Source organism: Sceloporus occidentalis, unplaced genomic scaffold (assembly GCF_023333645.1).
Source record: "Sceloporus occidentalis isolate IW3139 unplaced genomic scaffold, rSceOcc1.0.p SCAF_4, whole genome shotgun sequence".
Classification (NCBI taxonomy): Eukaryota; Metazoa; Chordata; class Lepidosauria; order Squamata; family Phrynosomatidae; genus Sceloporus; species Sceloporus occidentalis.
In genome coordinates, this window is record NW_028316984.1 from 159,717,453 (window position 1) to 159,734,386 (window position 16,934).

Genomic DNA, 16,934 nt, shown 5'->3' on the forward strand with positions numbered 1-16,934 from the left:
GTTGATGGGTTGAGTCCGAAGTTCAGTGGTCGAAATCGGAGATTGTGTTGGGTGAGAAAGGCCTTTCACAGTGCGGACATTGCTGGTGTAACGATGGTACAGACAGTACAGATGAGGTCGAGTATGGTATGGATGGTACAGATGAAGTCAAGTGAGGTACGGCATGAACGGTGCTGATGAAATCTAGTACAGTACTGAAGGGGATGGTATCAATGAAACAACAGGTGGTGGGGAAGGCGGCAGGTGAAAGATGGTTATCATTGTACGAGATGCTGGAGAAAGTGGGACTCTCGAAGGGACTGGTGGTCGTAGGAATGGAGAAGGCAGAGGTCGTCCTCTTTAGTACAGGGACAGTAAATGATGTCAAGATGAGGCTAGGGTATTGACGCTGAGATTGAATTTTCCATCGGTTGTATCGGTCCCAATAGGAAGGAGAATAGGATTAGTATGATGCATGACACTCCTTTCACAGATCTTCATGTCAGTATCAAGTTAAGTACGAAACTGATGTATAAGCAGAATCCTCTCAATATGAGCAATCTCATCAAAGAGAAGAAGACACAGATGGCTCCCTTGGAAATGGGGAACGATCACGTATAGACGTATCATATATATAATGTGGAGAGAGCGATCACGTATATAATGTGGACAGGAAGGTCTCGGTCTTGGAGCAATGGAATGAGGAGCTCATTCCTGAGGTGTACAGTGGTGTCGAACAACTGAGGAAGAGGTTGGAGGAGTGACTACCAAGAACACAGGAGGCATCACAGTTGGACATCCTGAGAAGTAGGAGCTAGCAGTGCCAAATCAATCCTGGAGTCAAGTATGGGAGCAAAAACCGTAGCTTGAGGAGAGTTCGGTTTCTTTTTCTTCTTTTTGTCCTTTGTTGGAGGATAGATATGGATGATGGTACCAAAGTGGGTATCAAGGAGACAGTCGGTACCGAAGTGGAAAGCACAGGTGATGTTGGTGAGGAAACATCCACTGAGTCTTGGAGAGTGGGATGGTAGACAAAGAGGATGGTCTACGCCTTCTCCATTCCTACAACCACAAGTCCCTTTGAGACTTTGTGGATACAACTTCAGTGGAAACTTTCAGGGACTGTTCCCAAGAAAAAACCTTTAGGCACTGTGCCTGATTTTTAAGGGCTTGGGCAGTAAATCCTTTACAAATCGGAGAATGATCAACAATATGCCCTTCACTGAAACAAAAAAGGCATTCAGTGTGTTTTGGAAAAATAAATTTACTCATCGCAAGAAGAGCAATGCTTGAATAATGAGGAGGAGGCCATAAGAAATAAAAATACAGGCCCAGAAGGGTGAAGCACGGGGTGGCCTCAGTGGGAACTATCTGTACAAGAGTTTCAACTTTTTTTTAATACACAGTGGGGAGAAACTAAACAAGAAAAGAATAAAAAAGAAATAAAAATAAGCTACAAGAGCAAGAAAAAAGGAACGCTACTCAGCTCAGAGCAATCCAAGGCAACCAATTCTTTTGGAGGACAGAAAGAAACTGAAGAAGATGTAGCTTAGTGGGCTCCAGAATGTGCAATAGGCAGTGTAAGTGGGGTATTTCCTGCCAAGTTACTCAGCTTTGAAGAATCTGTTGGTGATGTCTGTGCAGATGCAGACCTAGGGGCTACCCTTGTGCTTGGTCCGGAAACTGCAACTAGTACAGAATATGGCAGCCAGAGTAATTTCTGGAACATCCAGGAGCGACCATATTACCCCGGTTCTAAAGTCCCTCCACTGGCTGCCCATTAGCTTCCGGACCCAGTACAAGGTGATGGTTATCACCTTTAAAGCCCTAAATGGCTTGGGTCCAAACTATCTTCGGGATCACCTTCTCCCCTACAATCCTCCCTGCGCACTCTGCTCCTCTGGGAGAGGCCTACTTCAGCCACAAAAATCTAGGCTTTCGACTACCTCCCAGAGGGCATTTTCCATCGTCACCCCCAGACTGTGGAACGGCCTGCCGGATGAGATCCATCTACTTACATCCTTAGACAGCTTTAAAATGGCTGTTAAGACAGATCTCTTCCAGCAGGCCATCCCAGAATAGAGAACCCGGCCTAAAAAACATCTGGGAATAAGATACTGCTGATCCCAATGACTGATTATTGATGTGATGTTGTTGACCTTTTGGTCAGTTTTTAACTTGTATGGTTTGTTTTTTTAAATTCTGTATTGGATTTAATACTCTTTTAACGAGGGGAGGGTACCAGGGATTTTATATGTTCTGTATTTTAACTTTGTTAGCCGCCCCGATTGTTCTCAGAGGGGCGGGATACAAATAATGTTATTATTATTATTATTATTATTACTACTACTACGTGGGTGCATTATATGCTGCTTGCAGCATACACCGCTTCTTCCAGTGGCACCGCAAGCTCAAGCATACACATTTTTTGTTTTATGCAGGGCGGGGGGTCTGGAATGGATCCCCTGCATAAAACAAGGGTGCACTGTATATTGTTTGGAGTTAATTATCATTGCTTTCATAAATTAAATGTAACTATGCAAGTATGAGATTGAAATATGTTGATGAAACCTGCTTATTATTCAGTTTATTTAATACTTGGTGTTTTTAAATATTCTACTTCTTGCTTTTAAAAACTGCATTGAAAATCAAGGTACAGTTACCAAATTACTTGTTGTATTTACTATAGCAAATATGGGAGAAGTATTTCAATAGCAAAACCCGTTATAAATCCTATTGGACATGGGCAGTGGCAGCATACTTCTGACAGGTGAGAAGACCATAGATGCCTAAACAGGCAATTGTCCAGGCCAGCCTTCCCAAGCATGTGTCCTTGAAGACACTGTATTTTCCTGCCCGCAGCCACACATTCAAGAAATAGGCTGTTCCAAACTGGTGGCTACTCAGCTTACAGGCAAGGATGACAATTTATCCTATAGCCTTCTTGGCTGCTGTGAGACCTGGGTAAAGTGTAATTGCTAATATAAGGGAACATTATACTAGTCCAGCAACAGGATTCCAGCCCTAAATTACATGCTTACTTTTAATGAGGCACAGATCACATTCAGGGCTTCCTTGATTTGAGGATGATGAGATTCATGTACCAGTTCTTCACAGATCCATATGCCAAGGCTACAAAGAGCAACACATCTACAAAACAGTGTTAAGACAGCAATTTAGAGATTAACACTGATAATATAAAGTCTGTAAAAATACTAACTGTATATAAGAGTTCATTCAGGTAAATATAATGGATGTTTTCCCTTAATATGGATATTTAGGATTATATCTAATAGTGTCTTTCTAGCAATGGAAAGTCCTTCAAGACTTCTATCAATATCAACTATCAACAGAGAAGGATATGATTTTCACCCATACCTCTTCCAGCCCCCTTTGCCATCTTTCCTGTTGATCCAAAGACTAACCCAATCATAGCACTTTGGCAGGAAAAATCACCTTCTAACTAGTGTCAGAGGTTTCAATTGGAGCAAATTTTTGACAGGACACCATATACACTGTCAGAAGCTTTCATTCATATATGATATAGACTACAGTGGTCCCTCAATATATGCGGGGGATCCATTACACACACACACACACACACACACAGCAAAATCAGCATATGCTCAAGTCCTATACAACTCAATGGTGGTGCAACCACGTGGCTATGTCATCATTGAGAACAATGCCACTTTGCCCCCTCCCCCTCACCGAGGAGAGGTACCTCTTCTTCCTCCTTTTCCCTGCCTCCTCCTCCTCCCCTTCTTCTGCCGCTGCCGCATCTCTTTCTCCTCCTCCTTCTTCTCTTTCCCGCCTCCTCCTCCTTCTTCCTCCTAGCACCAAAACAGACTGTGGAAATAATCCAGTTTGAGACTTCTTTAACTGCCCTGGCTCAATGCTAGGGAATTCTAGGAACTGTAGTTTTGTGAGACATTTAGCCTTCTCTCTCAGAGAGCTCTGATGCCACAATAAACTACAATTCCCAGGATTTCCAAACACTGAAGCAAGGCAGTTAAAGCGGTTTTAAGATGGATTATTCCTGCAGCCTGTCTCAGCCTTTCCTCTTCTTTGCTCTCCCTCCTCCTCTCCTCCTTCTCTTATTCTTCCCCATTGCTGCTGCTGTGGCTCTTCCTCCTCTTCCTCTTCCCCCCTCTGTCATGCTGCTGACGCTTGTCCTCCTTTTCCTTCCTCCTCCTCCTCATTCCTGCCACCTCCTCCACTTCTTCCTCCACTGGGTGACCTTGGGCAAGACACACTCTCTCAGCCACAGAGGAAGGCAAGGACAAACCTTAACAAGTTTTGCCAAGAAAACCCCAGGATAAATTCACCTTAGAGTCACCATAACTCGGAAAAGACTTGAAAGTACACAATAGCCACTGCCCTCATTCCCCAGAGAAGAGCGAAGAAGAGGAGGAAGGAGGAGGAGAAAGAGCCTGCGGGGGGGGGGGGGGGTTGACAGAGGAGGAGGAGGTGACAGGGATGAGGAGGAAGGAGAAGGAGAATGAGGAAGAGTGGAGAAGAGGAGGACGAGGAGGAAGAAAAAGGAGGATGAGCGGCAGCAGCATGACAGAGGGGAAAGAGGAGGAAGGCGGAGAAGGCGAGGGAAGAGGAAGAGCCGTAGCACCAAGTGAGAGGCTGGTTGGGGCTCCACGCATCCTCCTCCTTCCTCCTCCTCTTCTTCCTCCTCCTCTCCCTCTTCTTCCTTCTCTTGCTTTTCCTGTTTGTTCCTCTTTATCCTCCTCCTCTCTTCCTCTTCCCCCCTCCATTGCCCTGCCGCCGCTCATCCTCCCTTTCCTCCCTCTCTCCTCCTCTTCTCTGCTCTTCCTCCTCCTTTTCCTTCCTCCTCTTCCTCCGCCCCACATCTTCCACTTTCTCCTCCTCCTCCTCTTACCCCCCTCCATTGCCCTGTTGCTCGCCCTCCTTTCCCCTCCTCCTCCTCCTCTTCTCTTCCTTTTCCCTTTCCTCGTTCTCCTTCTCCCTCCTCCTCCTCAGCCAACCCCCTCCCCCCCATGGGCTTGCCATCTGCGTATGCTTAAGTCCACGGATGGCAGGTCCGCATATACAGAGGGCAGACTGTACTACTTTTCCGTGATTTTCTTCATTAAATATATTCTTCCTCTGACTTCTTTAAAAAGTTTGGTTATGTCACAATGATTTTTAGAACCCATGTATTTCAAGTTATCTTATTTCAAGCATTTAACTGAACACATGAATTAAACTATTTAACAAATTCTCTGCAGTGATCCTCCTCTATACATACCTTGCAGGTCCAGATGGTTCCTCCCTTGCAGAACTTAATATTGTTTTGATGATCAGTTCCTAAAGTAAGATTGCTCAAAATCAGTCACGGACTATAAAATTTATCATATCACAGAAATGGATGGAAGGACTGAAAATACATGGTTGGTTTATACTGGAAAGATTCAGTTTTCATATCACTGTGATGTTCTAGGGCAGTGTTACTTTAAAGTGGTGCTTCCCAGACTGGTGCTGGTCCCTGACAAGTTTACCGGAAAGAAAGATGTACTTGTAGCCAATGGGCACAAATATGACGCACATTGGAAAGTACTAATTGCTGGCCTTCCATATCATGTAATCTGAAAAGCACTGTTCTAGCAAACAAGTTATCCTTTGGTATCTCAGCCTTACATCCTGCTATAGCTCTGGCTACAGTATCACTGTCTAGCTGCAAAAATGTTCTCTCCCTTGCAATGACGACCCCCAATGTGTAATGTCCCTTTCTAAAAGAAGAGAAAAGAAACAACACAAACTCAGTATTTATTACATTAAAACCTGCCACCTTTCATGTAATGATAAACTACAGTTTACTGTTGCATCAAAATGCTGTCAGTAGGATTTAGTTCTGTGCAGGCATGCACATAACATGCATTTGATTGTGTTATGAACTGGTAATTCAGATGAAACAGATGTCTTTAACCAAGAAAATAATAAAAATCTCAGAGCATTAGAAAACCCACCTTAACTTCTGTAAACTGAGACATAACAATGTCAGGAGTGTTTGGATGCAGAGCTGGTAGTTCACAGTATAAATTTGGAAAACAAACCAGAGAACCTAAGAGAACTTGTGCTTCTACTCTTGGAGCCTAAAAATAAAAAAAAATCTTGGTAATTATATGAACAGACTATGAATTAAGTTTTGTCTCCATCACCAAGCTTAAATTCTCTGCGTAATTGCATGTCCGTGTTCTCACCCCAAAATGTTTACCTTTCCTAATTCGCCCCTTTTGTTGCTAATGCTTTCAACTTTCATTCTGCTGATTTCTAAACTGTTTCAATTTAGAGAGCAAGTACCCAGGATAGGTATTTAGTCCCCACCCCCCTTTGGATAATCATTTTCTCAGAATCTTTGATAATTCTATAAATAATAATACAGACAAATACAGTGGGCCCTTGGTATCCACTGGGGTTTGGTTCCAGGCCCCCTCATGGATACCAAAACCCTTGGATGCTCAAGTTCCATTTTATACAGTGGCACAGTAAAATGGTGTTATTTATGGAAAATGGCAAAATCAAGTTTTTCTTGGAAATATTTTCAAGCTGTGGATGAATGAATCCATGAATGCAGAATCTGTGGATACGAAGAGACAACAGAATATAAAAATGTAATGTTTTAAAGATTATGTGTTAAGAAACTTATCAGTGAGAATATGTAATTTGTATATATTTCACACACCTTTTAAATTATAATATTGTATATTTATTTAATACATTAAATGCTGGGTTGCTTACAGGACAAAAGCCTCCCTACCAAGAGGGATCTTAACAAACAAAAACCTGTAATAATATTAACACATTTCAGAGATTTAAACAAAGACAGATTGTTTCTGTCTTTGTATAAAATAATGGTAATAGCTGAAACTTAAAAAGTCAACTTACATTGAGAAAAGATGATGCTGCCACTCTGCCAGCTGCTACAATGAAGTCCATGATGAGCATAGTAGCACCAGGTAAACCAAGTGAAAAAAACTGAGGCGAACAGTGCTTGATGATTGTATTCACAATATCCTTGGAAAAAAAGAAACATGTAACTAATAAACAGATTGCTTACTTTTCCCTCTGTTTAAATCTTTCCCTGCTATAGCTAGATAAAATGTTTATACACTTAGTCATAGATGGTATTTTTCTCTTTAATGTTATTCAGAAGAAGCAACTCTGTTTCACCACTCTACTGGAAAGAATGTAGAGAGAAGGGCTCCTTTCTCATTATTGTGAAAGTTGAAAAATTTTGGGACTAAATAATTCAAGATTTGTTTCAAATGCTAATCAGAAGGTCAATTTCTGTGGTGCCAAGTGACCCTGAAGCACATTTGAGACTAACTGAGCAAAAAAAATTGTAGCATAAGGTTTCGTAGACTTGGGAGCTTATCACATAGCTTAAAAAAGCGATTTACCACTGCCGAATTGAATTCTAATTCAGGCTGCATTTGGATACTATCGCATGTGTTTTGCCGCTGCCGTTGCCACTCATTGGGTGCATCCTGGGTAACTTCCAGTTAGAATGCAAGCTCAGCTTGCCGATTTACAAAGCCGGGAACCTTCCAGGTTTGAAAAGAGGCCAGCTGAGCTCGGATTCTATCTGGAAGTTACTCAGGATACTCCTGCCTGGCAGCGTTGACAGCAAAACATGTGCAATAGTATGCAGATGCAGCCCGAATTAGAATTCAATTCGGTAGCAGTAAGTCGCCTTTTCAAGTTGTGCGATAAGCTTCCTAGTTTATTTCCTCAGATACATCCGAGCTTATGCTACATTTTCTTTCACTCAGAGGTGCTACAAGACATTTTGCCAAAGAAGCTGACATACCAATTGTGTGCCTCTACAAACAATGACCAAACAGACAAAATTTGTCCTGACTTGGCATTCTTTTATTACATATCCATGGCACACACCATCCCCTTTGGTCCACCCGAAGCCTATGCCAAGTTCTGATCCAATTATTTTTGATCAATTTCTGTATTTTAAGTTTGATAATACAATAACATTATTATAAGAGCATCCCTTTATCCCAGATGTTATAAAAGCTTATTTCTTAATGTTACTGTATCAATTTATTAATTGGGGTGAAAAAAAGAAAAAAGCTAAAATAGAGTGTGTTTGCTATGCCACGTTAATCCATTCCACCTTACTGGCACAACATCTTCACAGATGTAGCAATTTTTCATGATTATAACTCGGTGCAATTTTGATTCTGGATGTAGTCCATGAAAAATTTCTTGGTCCCCCTACTGTATCCATGTGCTGACTGGCCTTTTAGCTGGCTACCCACACTTAATGTAGATCTGCATGTATAAGGATGTGATTCATATTTCCTTATGCAAATGTGTAGAGTACATAACTACAGGTGTAACCAGGAATGAATTCTAATGAATATTTTCAGTTATTGGCTAAATTACTGTTAGCAGCCCTATGCTTATTTTTATATTAGGATGCAACTCATATACCTTTATAGTGACCTCTAATGGTGATAATTTAAATTCTTATTCTGTGCTTTGTGGTCACCCACAAATTGTAGTTCATTATCCAACACTGACTTATCTTGAAAAATTGTCTTTTGAAATTGAAAGCAAACCTTCTTTGGTTTGGGCCACTAACTATATTTCTTCATCCTAGGCTTTGATGTTATTCTGGCACTATTCTAGATGTTTCTAATCCTGTGGATTGTTCTTTTGCACCTGCTAGAGAATATTTCATTCTCTAGTTTTAATTCATTTATCAGAAAGAGCAGGATCTAACCATAATGTAGATTCCTATGCATGGAATAATCTTTAATTACCCTGAATATATTTTTAATTCTAAAATATTTTCATAGATTTGCATAAATGGAATATAGCCACAGGACAGTGTACATCCTGTAGATTATAATTATTTAGTTAGCAAAAGGAAGTTTAAATGTAGCACAAATAAAGCTTTGGCTATGTAGATCTCTTCTCATTCTCTAAAAGAAGATGAAATTTGAATAGGATTACTGGAACCAAAGTCTCATTATTTGCCAATGACCTGTACATTTCTGGGAACTTATCTTATTCAGCAGTATGACAGATTCTTGGTAATTAGGCCAAAAAGGCATTGCTTTACCAGAACTGTTATAAATTGGTAATTAGATTGTTTTTCAAGGAATAGAAATTGTATGCATGAGATAAAATGTGTCACGTATAATGTGGAATTATGAGTTACAACTATAAAATTCTGGGCCAGTTGTCACAAACAGATAAGGCAGTAAATCCCAATGTGGACTGTACTACTTTATAGATACCAGGTGCAGCACACATAATTGAATGAAGTTCCCAGTTTTTTTAAAAAAAAATCACATAGGAAATGAAACCTTAGGAAAAGAAATACTATACTATAGTAGATATCTAGTTTTCATATGCAGGAATTTTCCAAATTGTATCTGATATGGAGTCCCGACAACCAATCCAAAATATCACACATCAAACACAGATTAACCACTTCATCTTCTGTTTGCAATAGCTAAGCCATGATGAAAGTCCATTCTAAGGCAGTTTTCAAAATGCATTCTGAAAAGTCACAATTTACTGGTAAAGATATGCATTTAGAAAAGGTTCCCTAAGAGCAGGAAAACTGAAAACTAAGGATTTAAATAACACAATTTACAATCAATGAACCCAAACCAGGATTACTTTTGTTAATCCTGAAATACATTACTTATAATATGTGTTACAATAAGCATCACTGAAATGGGAGGGGGCAGGAAAATATCTTACCTGATCAACATGGAGCAGGCCACAGTGCATTATATTATAGAAATGCGTTAAAAAGTCCCTGTTCGGAGAAACATCTTGTCTTCGCTTCATTGTATTACAAATGAGTTTATAAGCATGCAACTTGCCTTGCTTGTATTTATCACTCAACATGGTTGCCTAATATTAAAAAATGAAACCGAAATATTAGCACTGTTCTAAACTGATACTTCTATTCAACCAATTTAGAAAATTACTTTTTCTTCTTCTTTTTTTTAAAAACGCAGATCATCCTGAATTTACCTTGAAAAGCCATGGAGTTAGAATTCTCAAAGGAGGAATTAAAACTGGTGGAGAAGGAGACATCATGTTATCAGTTGAAATTCCAAGATTATCTCTAATCTGAAATAATTTGGAAACACAAAGGACACTGAAATGAGGATATTTTCAAATGGACTTCAAAAGTAAACACTTTTCAGACTGAATTAACAAAAACACTCAGTTCTCCAAATACCTTAGCAAGATTCTGCCAGAGTTCACAAAGGTAATCAAAAACTTGAGCATGTATTTCAGGGTCTACAATGGAATTGACATCTCCTAGTATTCCTAGCATTCGTCTCCACATTACAGTAGCTACATCTGCATGCCATCCTGTCAGGGTTCCTCCTGCCATCACACTACAACATTCAGATGGGAAATCACTAGTTTCTGTAACCAGAGAAAAACATACCATCAGCACATTACTCCCCTGGGAATAGATGGAGAAAAAGTAAAAGTTGCTAATGAGAAGTAAAACTTAATTTCTAGCACTAGTTCATCAGCCAGGATTTGCACAATGCTGAACAAACTATGATTCACAGAGACAAAGGTGAACTCAAACGGTTCTGAGATTTGCCCTCTCATCAGAAAGAGAGCTTTCTTGCTGGTTGCTCCCACCCTCTGGAACTCCCTTGTCTGAAGAATAACTTTTCCAAGCTGTGGCTTATGCACAAACTCAAACATTCAGAATCTTCTTCAGATCTCTGTTCAACGCTTTGTCTCACAGGCATGGGGATACTGGTGCAAATGTAAGCAGCATTGCATCCCACTCTATATACTGTATTCATCTTGATCACCTGAATGGAACTCATGGCAATGCCTGGAAAAATTAATTAACACTACAGACCCAAGAATTCTCCAACTGCATTTTCCTTGAAAATGTGGTATTAGTTTTTACCATGAAGGGTCACTCTGTGGAGGTGCAGAGGAGCAATGGAATTGTGTGATCTTGGACTCATACTGAAACACTGTTCTGAATTATTTGGAGAATAACTTTTCCAAGCTGTAGCTTATGCACAAACTCAACAGATGTTATCTTCATCCCTTGCTTGTATAGTGTTAATTCAACTTTCTGGATGTAAATGTAAGTATACACATATGCATCAATAATAGGATAATTCAAAATACAGGGTAGACAGCTGCAACAACCCCACAATGATCTCATTCTTCTAATCTGTGTTGTGTTTACCTAGCTTTTTAAACATGCAAACAGGCTATGTGCTGAGTTATTCATGTACTTAAATCATGTATTTACATACCACAAGACAATTTGGAATAAACCAGCAACTTTTAAAACCTGTCATAAATAATTCAAAACCACCTTTCCTGAGGCTACCCAATACTGAAATGAGTCCTGTACAGAAAATGAAAGGAAAGGTATTTTTATGTTTGGTATCTAAAATATTGCCTAGATCATCTGGTGTCTGTAAAACAGAGTGGTGGAGCTTCTCATCCAGCTGTAGATCTTTCTGTTCATTGTGATCTGCACTCAGAGTAGCAGGAGATGGAGTTTGGGACCGTGATCCAACGGCAGACTGGACTGGCGAAGCACTTTCAGAACCTGCAATGACATTTTAACTATCAGAATATGTGCATTTGCTCAGTTTTGATTTGCAAGTAGTGTTAATGCTAATACAATGGATAATATTTATAAAACTATTCTAAGACAGCATTCTATAAACAAAGTTCATTTTACATTAATCCTCTTGTGCAGACATTAGTCCTCTTGTGCAGAACCTCACACCCTGAGGACTGCCATTAGCAACCAACAATACACGTGCAAATCATTCCTGCCTTTCCAGATCAGACAATATATATAGCCAAGTCCTTTCCAGGCAAACATTCTCTGAAGATGCCAGTCACAGATGCTGGCGAAACGTCAGGAAGAAACTCTGCTAGAACATGGCCACATAGCCTGAAAAACCCACAAAACACTATTCATTTTACATTGTTGCTATTAAGAAAGTCCTAATTTTATTTATTCTATAAATGAATTTCAACCCAGTATTTTTTATTTCTGGGCATGAGCACCAAACATGATGGTATGACCCAATTTTCATGTGACACTTCCAAGAATTTTTGTCCTGTAAATTATAAATTTTGGCTATTCTTAAGGGTGTATAATACCAACGATTATTAACCTTTAAATAATTTTCTTTAAGATCTTGTGATGTTGTAAATTTGCTTGATTGTTCCCAAGCCTTCCCCCAGTTCTCAAATAAAATAACATGACCTAATTCCTGTGCCCATTTCACCATTGCATCAATTATTGTCTCTGTTTCTAGTTCTCTTTGTTTCAGTATTTTATATATATTTTGACACTTTACCTATATTTTTATCCAAATGATTTTATCCATTAGGTTCTGTTGTATGTCAAATTTTTCTTTCATTATATCCTCCTTAAACTTTGATTTGATCTGATGATATTCCAACCAACTTACTTTCTTTCTTAATCCTTCCAACTCTTCTCTAGATCTTATCCTAATCTTTCTCTGTGATTCTATTATCAATAAGTTTTTATAATCTATCCAATTTTCTCTTATATTCTTGTTTTAAAAAAGCCTCCTGTGTTGAGATCCATAATGGAATACCATTATATATCTTTCCCTTAATTGAGTTCCAAATTTGCATCTGTTGTTTTCTTATCTTGTAGTTTTTGAATTCTCTATCACTCTTATCTTTATTATATCCTATATATGCATGCCATCCATGTTTTAGCTTTACTGCTTCTAAAACTAATACATCTTTCTCATCAAATTTATCCATTTTTGGCTCCATAACATAGCACATACTTGAGAGTACAATTTTATATCTACTAAAGCCCCTCCCCCCTTATTGATGTCTTTTTTTTCCAATATTTTCCATTTAAATCTGGCTTTTTCCCTCTCCACACAAATCGTCCCAATTCTTTGTTCCATTCCGAAAAGATTCCATTATTTGTTACAATAGGTAAGTTCATAAACAAAAAAAATCAATCTTGGCAGAATACTCATTTTTATAACCGATACTTTTCCTAAAAGAGATATAGGCGCGTTACAGATGGGCCCATGAGGCGCTGTCGTTACGCGTGAAGGGCGGCGCTTCCTGATGTGCCTTGCTCCTCACGCGTAACGAGTGCATCAAAATGGCGGCGCCCTATACAGATGGGCGCCGCCATTTTGAAATCGCGGATGCATAGCGTTTGGACACCGCGCGTGCGCGCCTCACGCGTTGCGACGCCATTTACGGGGCGCAGAAAGAAGTGCCATTTTGGCGCTTCTTTCTTGCTGCGCCCAGGAACCGCGTGGTTTGGCTGCTGCAGTTCCCGGACGCAGCAACCGGCAGCGGCGCGAGACCGCCCGTTTTGGGCAGTCTGTAACGCGCCATATTTAGTTTGTTCCATTTTCTTAGATTAATACAATTTGTTTTTCCACACTGGTTTATAATTATACTCATATAGACTGGAGTTCTTATCTGACAACCATTCCCCTAAATACTTCGCTTTTTTCTTAATCTGTATGCCTGATCTTTTTGTCAATTCTTCTTCCTCATCATTTCTTAAATTTTTGGTTATCATCACTGTCTTAGATTTATTTATCTTAAATCCTGATATTTGTCCAAATTCTTTAAATTCTGCCAATATATATTCTATATTTCTTAAGGGGTGTTCCAATATCAGGGCCATGTCATCCACGTAAGATCTTAATTTAGTTTCATGTACTTTGATTTTAATTCCTTTTATATTTCCATTGGCTCTACTCAAGTTATTTAATACCTCTAACACCGTGATAAACAGTAAGGGGGATAGGGACATCCTTGTTCCTTTACTTACTTCAAAGTTTGTGTTTTTTTCCCCATTTACTATTACTTGTATTTTCTGTTATTTATCAATGTGCTTAATCGAGTCCAAAAAATAATTCCCCATCCCCATCTTTTTCATAACTTCAAACATAAATTTCCACCTAACCTTGTCGAATGCCTTTTTGGCATCCAACAGTATTATTGTAGTTTTCTTATGTGATAATATTCAATATCATATTGTCTCTGAGGTGCCTCTCAGTCAAGAATCCATTTTGATCCTTATTTATATAGCTCATCAAGATTTTCTTTAGTCTATTTGCCCATATCCACATGTATTTTTTATAGTCATTGTTCATTAGGGAAATCGGTCTATAATTTTCAATGGTTTTATAAAATAAAAGAAGAAAAAATAAAAGAATATCTAAATAAAAGAATTATTAATGAAATCTCACAAGAACAGAAAGAGATACTGAACAAATCCATCACCAAAGAAGAAATAAGGCAGACAATAAAAGCCGAAAAAGAAAATAAAGCCCCCAGACCGGATGTTACACTGCAGATTTCATTAATCATTCTTTTATTTAGATATTCTTTTATTTTTTCTTCTTCTATCTCTGTATCCTCTAATTCTTCTTTGAACAGCTCTGTATAATACTCTTGAAACACTTTTTTATTTCTTGTTTTTTCGTTATAGCATTTTTATATTTTATTTCAGTTATTAGGTTTTTTCCTTTCTTTTTTTAATTTGTAAGCCAACCACCGACCTGATTTATTAGCCCCTTTGAAATTGTTTTGTTTAATTTTGTTAGTTTTTTTTGTCCAATTCTTCTGCGTTTTGAATTTGCATTTTTTTTGCTTTAATATTGTATATTGCCTTTTCAATTTTTGATTATTTTTTTTCTATTTTTTCCCTAATCTCATTAGTTCCTGTTTCTCTTGTAAGATTTTTACTTTGTTTAATTTTTTAATTTCTGAAGCCCTTTTAATTAGTTGACCCCTTATTACTACTTTATACGTTTCCCACACTGTTTTTATAGGTATGTCTTTCGTCTCATTTTCTTTAAAGAACAGTCTTATTTTTTTCTTTAATTTCTCTATAAATTTTTCCTCTTTGATTAATTTTTCATCCAATTTCCAAATCCATTCTTTTATCTGTCTCATTTCTATTTCTATTTCTATCAAACTGTGGTCGGATATTAGCCTCGGATCTATCTCCATTGTTTTAATCCATGGTAATATATTCTTTGTTGCTAAGAACATATCAATTCTTGATCTTGAATGATGTGTATCGGAGTAGTATGTATACCCTTTCTTTTGTCCATATAAATGTGTCCAAACATCAACTATATCCTGTTCCTCCATTATTTCAAAGCAGCTTCTAGGTAATTTACCTTGATTTTTTCCTATTTTTTTAATTGATTCTCTATCTCTCTGAGGTTTAATTACTCCATTGAAATTACCAACTAATATTGTGTTTTTTTCCATTCATTGCCGTCAAATTCTTATTCAGATTAGAAAAAAAAATATTCTTTCTGCTCTAAGGGTGCATATGAACAAATTATTTCCAATTTCTCACTCTTAATATCAACTTCTATAGCTATATATCTGCCATATCCATTACAAAATAATTTTTTGCTTCATATCTTTTATTAACATAGATTGCAATCCCTCTTTTTCTTTTTTTGGGGTCAACTGAATAAAATAAATTCCCTAATTTGTAATTTTGTACGTATTTTATTTCGTTTTCTCTAATTTTTGTTTCTTGTAAGCACAAAATGTCAAATTGATTTTTTTCCAAATAATGAAATATTATTTTCCTTTTATATGCTTTATTCAATCCTCTAACATTTAATGATCCTATTTTAAGTTTCATTTTTTGCTCCCTCTCTTCCTCACTAAATCCCTTTCTAGCTGTCTTCTTCTTCTCGATCAATATTAGTTATATCTGATCCTTCCCCTCTCTCTGATAATTGTTCTTCTTCTTCCTCAGGGTTTGCTAGATCTTTCCCGTCTATGTTCCCTTTTCTCTCTTCTTTTTCTCCTCCTCCTTCTCCTAAATCTTTTTTCCTGCTTTTAAATTTTCTGAGAAAGTCTTTGGCTTTATCTACACTGTCTATTCTATATTTTCTCTGTTTATATGTAACTGTCATGCCTTCTATTTTTTCCCACCTATATCTTACATAATTTTTTTGTAGTATTCCTGTGAGAAATTTGTACTCTCGTCTTTTTTTCAGAGTTTGGGGGGGATATATCTTTTAAAATTTCGCTCTCTTTTTCGTCAGTCGTCAAAATGTGAGAGTAGCTTTGTTGACATATTTTATCTCTTATTCTTACATTTGTAAAACAGATAGCAATATCTCTCAGGATTTTTCTTTCTTTAGCTATCATGGAATTAATCCTAAAAAAAAAAATCTATCTGCAGAGCTATCATTTCGTCTGGCGTATCCAAATATTGTGCCAATATTGGTATCTTCCTTTCTAGTAATTGTTTGTTTTGTATCTCTATCGCTCCTCTTAACTTAATGCATCTTTCTCTGTATCTGCTATCTTGTAAGAGGGCATTCTGATTCTCTATCTGTTGTTCTCTTATAATCCATTCTGTTCTTTTTTCTAACTCTTTTGCTTTGGCTGTCAGTTCATCTGTCTGTCTTTATTCCCATCATTTCATTAGTCAATTTATCTATCTTCATTTCCTTCTGTAGAGCTGATTTTATTTCTTCTCTATTATCTTTTAGTTCCCCTCTCATCTCTTCCCCCATCTCTTTCTTAAAGTCTTTTTAAAATTGCCTTAGTTCTTGCAATATTATAACATTTATATCTGTTTGTTTTGATTCTATTGATCCTCCTCTAGAACTAATTACTCCTTGTGGATTCTGCTGTGTCTTAGCTTTGTGCTGTATGCCATTTTCCTTTCTTCCTGCATTTGTGTTTCTCTCCTCCGTCTCCTTCTCCACTGTTTCTCTGCCTTGACCTGCTCCTTTCTTCCTCGCGTTGGTGTTCCTCTCCTCTGTCTCCTTCTCCCCGCATTGGCGTTCAGATGTTCTCTGTCTCGGTCTACTTCTTTCTTTCCTGCGTTGGCATTCCTCTCTTCTGTCTCCTTCTCCGCTGTTTTTCTGTCTCGGCCCACTCCTTTCTTC

At 38.1% G+C, this 16,934-nt stretch overlaps 1 protein-coding gene across 15 annotated transcripts in view; it reads right to left on the reverse strand.

The window, feature by feature from the left end:
- Positions 1-16,934, reverse strand: part of RALGAPA1 (Ral GTPase activating protein catalytic subunit alpha 1) — a 241,084-nt gene that overhangs the window by 119,435 nt on the left and 104,715 nt on the right. For all 15 annotated transcript variants that reach the window (XR_016280990.1, XR_016280989.1, XR_016280992.1 and 12 more), the window contains 8 exons: positions 11,426-11,578; positions 10,214-10,407; positions 10,003-10,101; positions 9,724-9,879; positions 6,877-7,005; positions 5,958-6,083; positions 5,240-5,298; positions 3,021-3,129 (listed from right to left, as the gene is read on the reverse strand). Coding sequence is in view for 11 of the 15 variants with exons in the window: in XM_089522122.1 (XP_089378248.1) it covers positions 3,021-3,129; positions 5,240-5,298; positions 5,958-6,083; positions 6,877-7,005; positions 9,724-9,879; positions 10,003-10,101; positions 10,214-10,407; positions 11,426-11,578 (1,025 nt within the window). In the remaining 4 variants the exon portion in view is untranslated. The remainder of the gene's footprint in view (positions 1-3,020; positions 3,130-5,239; positions 5,299-5,957; positions 6,084-6,876; positions 7,006-9,723; positions 9,880-10,002; positions 10,102-10,213; positions 10,408-11,425; positions 11,579-16,934) is intronic.